This window comes from Pangasianodon hypophthalmus, chromosome 10 (assembly GCF_027358585.1).
Source record: "Pangasianodon hypophthalmus isolate fPanHyp1 chromosome 10, fPanHyp1.pri, whole genome shotgun sequence".
Classification (NCBI taxonomy): Eukaryota; Metazoa; Chordata; class Actinopteri; order Siluriformes; family Pangasiidae; genus Pangasianodon; species Pangasianodon hypophthalmus.
Genome location: NC_069719.1, coordinates 12,497,380 through 12,508,154, shown reverse-complemented (window position 1 = coordinate 12,508,154; position 10,775 = coordinate 12,497,380). Strand labels below are relative to the sequence as shown.

Genomic DNA, 10,775 nt, shown 5'->3' with positions numbered 1-10,775 from the left:
ACACTAGGCAACTTTTTTCCCCCCAATAATTTAACTTTACTATGTGAAAGAGTTTCCCAGGCCTCTAAGCATACAGAACACTGTCTAGCAGCAGTGACTCTCGAAGTGGGGTTCAGGGACATCGAGGGGTCAAAGTCAAAAAAAAAAAAAAAAAAAGTTACAGTGGTGGTCTCAACTTATTATTACCAGTCCAAACCTCAATAACTCCAAAATAAAGCAGGCCTATAAATAATGTAAATTTGGGCCTACACTGGGCATCTCTGCTATATAGGACAGAGAAGTCATTATTGTATACCCTATGTAGTGCACTTTGGTAGGCATTTGGGTCTCAGTCATAAGGAGGCGGGGACACTGTAGTCACTGCAGCGTGGATTTAGCCTGTGAAACTCGGCAAAGGCGTGCATACGTGATATTTGTAAGTTTTATAAGCAATCCAGTAGTAATTATTTCTTTTATAGATGCGCAGTAAGCTATATGCTAATATCCAGTAGCTATACAACATACAGCCTCGGTAACTGTTGTAACCAAACAGACACTGGCAAGGTGCACTTAATAAAAAATCTTTAAAAAAAAAAAAAAAAACATATAGTAACAATGTGCACTTAATAAAAGCCCGGTTTTTGGATCTAAGTCCGTTTACGTTTTCGTATTTTTTTGGACTTTTGACCTGCAGCGGTTGCATCTGAAAGCATCAATTATGCGCACATATGTGCGCATAATGAGTGGGTTGACATATTGCGCATAATGAGTGGCTTCTTGTCGTTTCCAGTCTCCAGAATATCTATAACCACATTTTGTGTGACATTAAAATACATGTTTCAGAGATTTTATGTTCGGATTGAAATATTGTTTCCTTATTCAGTGCTGTTACCAATACCAGAAGTCATGCTTCAGCATGCAGATGAAGACACTGTAAGTCTATATACGTTAAGTCTTTCTGCATGTTATAAAAATAAGTAGGTATAAAACAATTACTTATAAAATGTAAATGTGACCTTGTACAGTTAAACATTTTTGTTGACTCTTTTTGGCAGACAATGCAGGCGATATGTTTCAAAGAACCAGGTGGGCCAGAGAAGCTGTATTTAGGACGAGTCCCCAAACCTGAACCTAAAGATGGGGAAGTCCTAATTAAAGTCTATGCAACAGCTTTAAACAGGGCTGATGTGTTACAGGTAAGGCCATTCATATACATAACATTTAAAATAAAACACTGTTAAACAAGTGCTAGTACCTAAAAAGGGTTGTTTCCTGTAACAGCGGAGAGGTCTTTACCCAGTTCCTCCAGGAGCAAGCGAGATCCTTGGGCTGGAGGCTGCTGGGGTGGTCACTGGTTTTGGCCCTGGACTCAAGAGGAATTTTAATCTAGGCGATAAGGTCATGGCTTTGCTTTCTGGAGGAGGATATGCACAGTATGTAGCTGTGCCTGAGGAACTTCTCATGCCAGTCCCTTCGCATCTCACTCTCTACGAAGCTGCAGCAATCCCAGAGGCCTGGCTGACTGCCTACCAACTTCTGCACTTAATAGGTGCTTGAATGCAAACTGAAAGCATGAAAGGATACATAGTTTTTAAAGTCTTAATTGGTGTGCTTCTCTTCTTCTCTGCTTCTCTCTCCTTAAGCAAGTATCTTTGATGTTTAGAAAGTCATTTTGAAATTTCTTCAACCCACAAAAATTGCTGTTTGGACTACTACTTTATTTTCAGTGTGGTGCTTTATTTTGTCTTAGCCCAAGTTAAGGAGGGAGAGTCAGTGTTAATTCATGCTGGAGCGAGCGGAGTCGGCACTGCTGCCATTCAGCTTACTCGTCTGTTCTGTGCCGTTCCATTGGTGACTGCTGGAAGCCCTGATAAGTTAAAGATTGCAGAAAAACTGGGTGCAGCTGCTGGGTTCAATTACAAAGAAGGGGATTTCTCTGATAAGATTCTGCAGTTCACTCAAGGTGAGTCGTGTAAAGTGTACTCTGCAGCATATGAAACACTTGTCCAGTGTGCTTGTAATCATCATGTAAAGAGTAGAAATGTTGCAGTGCTCGATTTGCAGCCCGTTCTCACTCCCAACAGTAAGCTCTCAATGTTCTCGCAGGCAGGGGGGTTGATGTCATCCTTGACTGCATAGGTGGATCTTATTGGGAGAAAAATGTGAGTTGTTTGGCTATGGATGGAAGATGGGTGCTCTATGGTGTTATGGGGGGGAAAGCAGTGGATGGAGACTTGCTTGGCAAACTTTTATTTAAGCGTGGCCAAATTCTCAGTAGTCTCCTCAGGTCACGGAGTCTACAGGTAAGGCTCAGGATAAAAAAATTTATACAATGAATCTAACAAATAAATTACATGTGTGTTGTCTCTTGCAATGACTACTGTGTTCTCTCCTTTTTATAGTATAAAGCTGAACTTGTTAGGAGCTTCACTGAGCAGGCTTTTCCACACTTTCAGTCAAAAGACCTGCCCATGTCACTGAGGCCTATAAGCGACACAGTGTTCAACATGGAAGACATTGCTGAGGCACACAGACACATGGAGGCCAACAAAAATACTGGAAAAATCATAATCAAAATTTCATAGACTTAATCAGTTTCTTCATACTGATTATCTCTAGGTCATGTCTTATATTTTAAAATGCATGCATCTATAGAACATTCAGAAGTATTTTTATGACAGATGCAATAAAGATCAAAGATCAAATTCATACAGGACTGTTCACATCTCAGTCAGCTGATACTTGACATTCTACAGAGGTGTGGACTCAAGCCATGTGACTTGGACTCCAGTCACAAATTTGTTTCACAAATTTCAGACTCATGTTTGAAAAAATAAAAAACTTTGATTTTAAAGAGGCTATACTGTTGAAATCACTGTTGAAATTTTGAGGTTTTTAAGCCATAAGCAGCTGCCTCAACACTGACAAAATTTTCAATTTGTGGTTATTCCAGTTAAGTAGTGTCAAAAACTTAAAAAAGAAAATTTACAAGCCATTCAAAATCACAAACTTTATCTAGGAAATTCATTTGTATAACTCACAGTGGTGTGTATGCAGCGGTCAGTCAGCGTACACACAACCAAGGACAGTATGCATTGTGTCCCAAACTGCTTAAGTCACTCCACGGTATGAAGTAGGAAAATATCTGTATCTATTTAGTGCTCCAAATGTCTTTATCTGTATTTGCGTTTGAACTGCAATTGTGCATTCTCTAAACTTTAAGTCACACTCACTCAGTTTCAGTAATCTCTTTATATAGGTCAGGGTTGCAGTGGCTCTCGGGAACACTCTACCACAGGGAACACTAGAAAACACTGGGGGAAAAAACAGTGGTAGAAATGCCAGAACTGTCAGCATGGTCTGTGACTTCTGGCTGTGATAGTTCCTCAACCTCAGCTACATCACTCAACTTCATAATTGATCTCATCTTGAGATGTGCGAAGGACAGTTTTTTAATCATACTTGATTAAAAGTTATTATTTTAGTTTGTATTGGTCTGTGATATTGTCTAACAAATTTAATTGGTTCTATTTATGTTGTAAGTGCTGTATCAGGTAATGCTGCATGTTAAAGTTAATAGTCTTTTTTTGTTACACAAGCTTTACATCTGGCTGCTTGCTTGTGCCCGCATGAAAGTAAATAGCTCCCATTTGTACAACTTTTTTTTGTTGCATCCTGCAGGATCCTATTCCCATTGCACACCTCTAGTCTCAACCAGATGTGAACCTTATTGGCAAGCTTTCTAAACAAATTAATAGATAGTTTATTAATTTAATTTCATATCTGTACTTGTTTGTATATGTACCTATTCGTATCTTGTATCTGTTTAGACCACAGTATCTGTTCTTGCCGAATAATGAATTAGGTCATCCCTAGTGTGAAATAACAGCTGGCATCTCTAGTACACTATTATGCAATTTGAGAGACCTCTAGTGAACATGCTAGTTAGTTAACAAAAGTTATCAAGAGAAAAGAGCTTGGACAAATGAGCCATTGCAACACTCTTTAAAAGTAGTGGGTAAATATTGTTGTTGGTTTTTTTTCCCCCTGGTCTTCCAACTCTCCCAGACCCTTATACTCACAAAACAGTACGTTTCTCTCAGAGCAGGACAAAAAACAGGTCAGACTGTCAACCACAATGGGTCCTGCAGTTTCATGATATTAAAAAAATGAAAGAAAATATTTCTGTTTAGGCTTAAACAATAACTACAGGGTGTCCCAAAGGTCTCCATACATAGAGGACTATGTATGTATGTATGCCAGCACCATGTCGGTTGCGCCTTCATCAGTGGATGTTCGTGGACCTCCAGTTCTCAGTTGGTCTGCAACACTTCCAGATTTTTTGAATTTGTTAATAAGTTTGGCAACAGTGTGTAATGTGCTTGCCATATTTCCTGTTAAAGTCTGTCACAACCTTATGAGAGCTTCCAGCAATGCGAATGAGTTCAATACATTCTTCTTTTGTCAAAGGCATTCTTAAAGGCTATCTGAAAAAAAAAAATATATATATATATATATAAACTAAGTATGAAAAATTTTGGAATACATTTTGCTAAAAAGTGTTTCCCCTATGTATGGAGACTTTTGGGGCACCCTGTAGTTAGAAACAACTGACTTCAAACAAAGCTGTTTGTATGAAGTGAGATGCAAAATGCTTCTCCCTTTGTTGAAGAGGCTGTCAGCATGCCAACATGAGACACCTGCACTGACACTGAGTGCCTTATAATGAATAATTATAACTAGTGGGGAGTTAGGGAAAATGGGCTGTGAGTTGGAAAGACAAAAACAAGCACTTTGCTACAATTCATTAAAATATATAGGCATTATTTTCATAGTAAAATAATCACTTGGGATGTGCTTTATACACCTTTGGAAATAAAAAAAAAGATATAATGAAAATGAAATTCTGAAATAATATCTGAAATATAAGATATATCACCTTTAACACTGATAAATCAGACTATAGTTGATAAATCAGACTAAGTCTCCATACATAAGGGAATTTTTTTTAATAGCAAAATGCCTTCCAGAATTTTCATATTTCCAGATAGCCTTTGACAAAAGAAGAAGGTATTGAAATCCTTCTCATGGCTGGATCAGGAAGCTCTAGCAAGGTTGTGGTGGACTTCAACAGGAAACATGGCAAGCACATCACACACAACACTGTTGCCAAACTGGGAGCCAAAGCTTGGAGAAACGACTGTGTGTGTGTGTGTGTGTGTGTGTGTGTGTTTACAAAGAAATGGCAAGCATATATATATAACATAAATAAAGTTACATTTTGCTAAAAAGTGTTAATTTCCCCTATGCATGGAGACTTTTGGGACACCCTTTATATTGCCTGGGATTGAATAGGTAATTTGAAAAAGTAGTAAACATGTATTCATAATATATTGCAATTATTAGAATTGTTACCTTTTGAAATGACATTAAATGTGGTAAGAAATGCATTCTGACTTGTTTATCAGTCAGAGATTAGGACTTGTATGACTTCACACCTCTGACATTTTGTGTCTTCTGTTCTCCTTTTGTTTACACTGATGTGCACTAATGCTGGAAGTGCGAATGTAGCTTTGAATGACTAGTATTCGAGCTTGTAGCTGCTTTATTAGCACGTGACCCACATAAGCTTGTCATACCTTATCACCGCACAGTCTGCTCACTCTGGTTTAACCGCCTTTGCGCACGCGGGTTTGACTGTGGATTCCGGAACAGCACACTTCCTGGTACAGAGTTTAAAACTCGCGATTTTACTCGGTTTAATGTTGAGTATTATCTTGATAAAAAATGACATTCAGTACATCATAAGATATTTGGACACACAGGCCGTCAAAGCTCTTCCGAATCTCGGTTATTTGACTGTGGAGAGGTAGGTGAATGAAATGAGTTCGCGTTAGGCTTCTGAGAGATTTCTCACTTGACCTGCTTTAGCCGGTTCCACTGAAAGTTCAGCCATTTTTTTTGGCACGCAGGTTAACACTGGTCTGGGTGTTCCTGCAGTTTAGCCTAGGAGTATTAACGTCAAATTTTAGCGAAGTTTTGCGCTTTAAAAACTTTAAAAATCATACACTAACACTACTAACTGTTTTTTCTTTTTCTACTACTACTACTGCTGCTATACTTCTGAACAGCACCTCCCTGTGTTGTGTTAACTTCATATCCTTCTCCTTAATCACTCATAGTCTGCATCACCTCATTCAGTTCCGTTAGTTTCTCTGCAGTTGAGAAAAGTGCTTCAGTATGACTATATGAGGGCATACAGACCTGTATAAATGTAGGTTATACAGTTGTTGTTTTGTGTTAATAGGATTTTCAGAATTGAAGGATGACAGATCCAAACAGACCTCAGCGCAAGCTGTCCACATCAGGAGACAGCTTATACAAGACACTGGGCTTGCAAAAAGGAGCTTCCTCTGAGGACATTAAAAAAGCTTATAGGTAACCTCCCACTGCATGACTATTTATAATAATCGTGTATGATAGCATTAACTTTTTTTTTTTTTTTTTTAAACTTAGATTTGCAAATACTGAGTATAAAAATGGACTGCTCGTTTCAGATTGCATGTCTGACTTAATTACTTCTGTGTTTTGCTTTAATACTGAAGTGCTGCACATATTACAGTAAACACCTCTGATGATTTGCTCATGTGTTTTAACTATTGAATGGTGTGCTTACTGTAACACTTCATATGCATTTTTTTTACTCATATGTACTCATACCATGAAAAAAAAGTTGATTCCTGTATCAAACAGGAGTCTTTTTGTATGTTCATAGCCTAATGTTGCTGCAGTTGAGCAGTATTGGTGCATATCTAATATGTCAGCATGTATTCATGTAGACGGACCTTTGAACGAGATGTACATCAAAATAAATGCAACAATTAATGTGATTTCAGAAAACTTGCACTCCGGTATCACCCAGACAAGAACCCAGACAACCCAGAGGCTGCTGAAAGGTTTAAAGAGATCAACAATGCTAACTCCATTCTTAATGATGAGAACAAACGTCAGATCTATGATGAATATGGCTCCATGGGCCTTTACGTTGCTGACCAGTTCGGAGAGGATAGTGTTAAATATTACTTCCTCATGTCAAAGTGTTGGTTCAAGGTAGGCAGCTGAGCGTTTAAGTCACTCTTCACTGACAGTAGAAATCCAAAGCCTTGTTTAGTTTTTTATATTATATGACCATGTTACCAACTTTAATCTCTGTTTTTTTTTTGTCCCCTGTCTTTTCAGACACTTTTTTTCTGTACCATGTTCTTCACTTGCTGCTGTTGCTTCTGCTGCTGCTGCTTCTGCTGTGGGAAGTGTGGAGTAAAAGAGGAAGAGGAGGAATATTTCTATGTGGATCCTGAGCAGCTTGAAGCCCAAATGTCTGAAGAGCAAAACAAAGGTGAAGTAATAACCTAAGAGGTGACATTAGTTCTCTTTGAATTAATTGCTCTATTTTATGGTCTGTACTTAAAGGGAAAATGCACCTTGAAGCACATTTCTTGTTATTTAATGAACTTCTAGTGCATATATCTACTTAGGATATACACACACAATGTGTTTTGACTTTGTACTTATAAATATGGACAAAAAAATATTTATTTCTGCGCATAAACAATCATACGTTTTTAAAAAAAGTAATAGATAGGTGTGGTTCAGTATTGGCCTGTTCCTCTTGGCAAATTGTCTTCATTTCCCCACGGCTACAAGGGTCCTTCTCATGGACTCACAATTTCAAAATCCTTCATAAAAGTAAGCCATGTAAGCACTTTCACCTTCTTTTTTAAGAAACCAATTTTGAGTTATTTTGGCTGTATGTTTGGGATCATTGTCTTGTTAAAACTACATCTTCTCCCCAGATTCAGTTTCTTGGTGAGATGAGATTAAATTCTTCTCTAATCCGTCCTGGTACATTGCTTCACTCATGATTCCCTCAATGACATGTAGTGCCCCAGTGCTGTTTGCAGTGCTCTGTGCCTTACTGTGGGTATGGTGTTCTTGGGATCATATGCGCAACGCTTCTTTCTCGAGCTGAATTACTGCCACGTTGTAGTGATGGGGATGTTTAGGGTCTTTGCAGCATTTTCAGCATTCATATCTAGAACTTGATTTATTTGTATATAACTTTTACATGTATATTTTTAAATATAGTGGCTAAATACTTTTTTCCCTATCAGATTAGTTTTTGAACATATCTTTGTTTCTGCTTTTGAATGCTAAATTTCTTTGTTCATATTCATAAGTATAAAGTTTGAAGACATTATATGTGTAAATTTGAAGTGGATTCATGAACTGGAAGTATGTTTCTTACCATATATTGTATCTATTACCATTTTTAGTGATTAGTTAAATGTTATGTTAATGATGAATCTAATGTGGAAGTAGTGGAGACAACAAAAGTTTCAGAATGCAACACAGCTTTATGAAGCAGTTGTGCCAGAGACTTGGCTCGGCTAGTTAGCGATCTACGAGATGACATAATGGTGATGATGGAGGACAACAGTATTAGCACAGAAATTGAAGCTTTGGAACCCTTTGTGTTTGAGGCACAGTATACAGATGAACGGGTGAGAGAGCTGGACAGACTACAAAGATGAAAGCATTGCTGCACTGGTCGCTTTAGATAGAGATGAGTTCCCACTGGCACCACTATCGGCAGGTAGCCGAGCGGCATTGTGGGTAGTGTAGGTAACCATTAACCAAAGTGAAAATACATGAACTCGTTTAAAGACGTTTAAACCAAAGAACAGTGAGTCATAAAATAAATATTTTGCGTCATTGAAGATAACACATTAAATCTGTAGTTTGCATGTTGTTCAGGGGGATTTTTTCTTTAAGTCTGTTGAGTGAGCACCTGAGAGTGTAGCTAGAAGTCAGTGTCAGGCACTGTCGAGAATTTTCCTACAACTGCATCTCTTATGTCCTTTGCAGGGAATCAAACTGTTATCATCGGACAACCAATTCCCTCTGCAGCGCCTGAAGGTTCACGTGAGTATTTGCTCTACTACACTGTCTGCTGATATATGAATCATGTTTGAATACTGCCATAGGCTTAAAAACATACAAGTAAATATAAATAATGCATCATATTATTTTGCTTCTGTTTTACAGCACAGGGTCCGGTGATCATAGGCATGCCTATTTCTAGTGCAGACACCATAAACCATTAAGGTTAGAACATCTACACTATAGTTCTATTTACAGTAGAAGGATGAATGGCAACCTCACTGCTACCTCTCATTTCCACTGCAACACCTCATTCATGTTCTGAGTACTTTAATAGCATTAATGGATGCATCCACAACAATCACCCCTGAGGAACCTGCTCAAGAGGTTACTTTGATAAAAGAAGGAACTTTTTGATTAATGATGGTCTGCTGGTAAATGAATGCAGGATGTAGTATCTGGCTGAAAATGTCTGAAGGGGGCACATATGGCATATTTGTTAATACTTCATTTGCTCTGAATGAGATGAGCTCTATTACAGTGCTCTATTTCTTTTCTTCCTGTAGGTGGAGACACAGCCGTAAACATACAGCCAGCTTTCTACAGAACATCAGTCTTAGGCATTTAAAGATTGTCAAAAGAAGTCTGCAGTGTCTCTGTACCTGGCCCATTGTCAGTAAGGAGAAAGCTAAAATTCAGCACAGCACTTGAGGAAATTTTGGCTGATAGTCAGGGGCTGTATATAGTGTGTGCTTTCTGTGGAGTGAAAGTGGTTCAACTTCATTCAGAATGTATCGTTTACATTTACTGCATTTTTGCCGTCTGTACTTTTAATGTGGCGTCAGGTCCTTTCTTATATTTAGTTATTTATATTCAGTGAAATCTTTTAAACTGACAATAACTAATTTGCCTTTGACTGGGTTTCTCTAGCCCAAAGAAATATACCGGTATTCATATTGTACAAGAGATGGAAAAAACATAGTATAATTACATAACATCTTTAGTAGCACCCAGTACCAGTATGTTTTGTTTGTCTTTGTTTGTCTTAATTAACAAATTTAAATGGCAACTATATTTTAGTTGAAATGCCGGTGGCCCTGAAACTTTCATATTTAACTTGTCTTTTCTCATTAAAAAAATCTTGACAGTATTTAAATATTTTCAATATTTAACATGGGACTTTACAAACACTTTAAATGCAGCAGTGATTGGACTTTGTTGTGAACATTTGAAGTTGCAGAACTCTGCTTGCGAATGTACTGTGATTAAAAAATCCAAGCAAATATTAGTTTTTGATATCTACATGTACATATGAGTACATATTTTTATCTGCCTTAGAATAAATGCTGTGCATGCAGTCTCTGAGTGGAAAACATTACTCACCCCCACCCCCCCAAAAAAAGAATTAAGAATCTGAAATCATGCCTGGATTGGTATTTAATAAAGTTTTGTGAGTATTGTATTAAGTGCAAGTCATAGGTTACTCAGGTATCTGCTAGATCGATGCTTTCACGTTTCTGGGATCTCACTAAGCTATTTTACGTTGAATTTTTGAGAAATTTGAATGATGGCATAACTAATGAGTCATCAGATTTTTTTTTATATTACTATAATCAATACAGTACAATACTTCAGATGTTTGTGTAATATAAAAAATGTTTGTATTTGTAAATTGGAGGTGTATGAAATTATATAAATGGAATAAATTATATTTTTGATTGCTGCTGTTGTATCTGTTTTACAGTGTACAATGTATAAATGTGTAATCCATTGTACAATGTTCTACAAAGTACAATGGATTGGAAATTGTTGAATAAAACATATTGTATATCCCTTGAATTCAGTTTTAATTAATA

General features: G+C 37.4%; 2 protein-coding genes across 3 annotated transcripts; both read left to right on the top strand.

The window, feature by feature from the left end:
• Window positions 1-154: 154 nt before the first annotated feature.
• Window positions 155-2,688, top strand: tp53i3 (tumor protein p53 inducible protein 3). The gene is made up of 7 exons (XM_053237454.1): window positions 155-415; window positions 863-912; window positions 1,035-1,175; window positions 1,261-1,528; window positions 1,730-1,942; window positions 2,086-2,282; window positions 2,382-2,688. The coding sequence occupies exons 2-7, from the start codon at window positions 886-888 to the stop codon at window positions 2,562-2,564; spliced, it is 1,029 nt and encodes a 342-aa protein (XP_053093429.1). The 5' UTR covers window positions 155-415; window positions 863-885; the 3' UTR covers window positions 2,565-2,688.
• A 2,902-nt stretch (window positions 2,689-5,590) lies between these two features.
• On the top strand, window positions 5,591-10,758 carry dnajc5gb (DnaJ (Hsp40) homolog, subfamily C, member 5 gamma b). 2 transcript variants are annotated; one of them, XM_026933696.3, is made up of 7 exons: window positions 5,591-5,705; window positions 6,287-6,417; window positions 6,876-7,089; window positions 7,219-7,375; window positions 8,905-8,961; window positions 9,085-9,144; window positions 9,486-10,758. In XM_026933696.3, the coding sequence occupies exons 2-6, from the start codon at window positions 6,305-6,307 to the stop codon at window positions 9,141-9,143; spliced, it is 600 nt and encodes a 199-aa protein (XP_026789497.1). In that variant the 5' UTR covers window positions 5,591-5,705; window positions 6,287-6,304; the 3' UTR covers window position 9,144; window positions 9,486-10,758. The 2 variants fall into 2 exon arrangements, with proteins under 2 accessions (XP_026789497.1, XP_026789496.1); XM_026933695.3 differs by having other exon boundaries at window positions 5,624-5,848.
• The last annotated feature ends 17 nt before the right edge of the window (window positions 10,759-10,775 follow it).

Bases quoted from the DNA above. Each gene is read 5' to 3' on its own strand.
- dnajc5gb (XM_026933696.3), top strand. From the start codon at position 6,305: ATGACAGATCCAAACAGACCTCAGCGCAAGCTGTCCACATCAGGAGAC. The intron at 7,376-8,904 runs GTGAAGTAATAA...TGTCCTTTGCAG, and splicing joins GTCTGAAGAGCAAAACAAAG to GGAATCAAACTGTTATCATC. The intron at 8,962-9,084 runs GTGAGTATTTGC...TCTGTTTTACAG, and splicing joins TGCAGCGCCTGAAGGTTCAC to CACAGGGTCCGGTGATCATA.
- tp53i3 (XM_053237454.1), top strand. From the start codon at position 886: ATGCTTCAGCATGCAGATGAAGACACT. The intron at 1,529-1,729 runs GTGCTTGAATGC...ATTTTGTCTTAG, and splicing joins CCAACTTCTGCACTTAATAG to CCCAAGTTAAGGAGGGAGAG. The intron at 2,283-2,381 runs GTAAGGCTCAGG...TCCTTTTTATAG, and splicing joins TCAGGTCACGGAGTCTACAG to TATAAAGCTGAACTTGTTAG.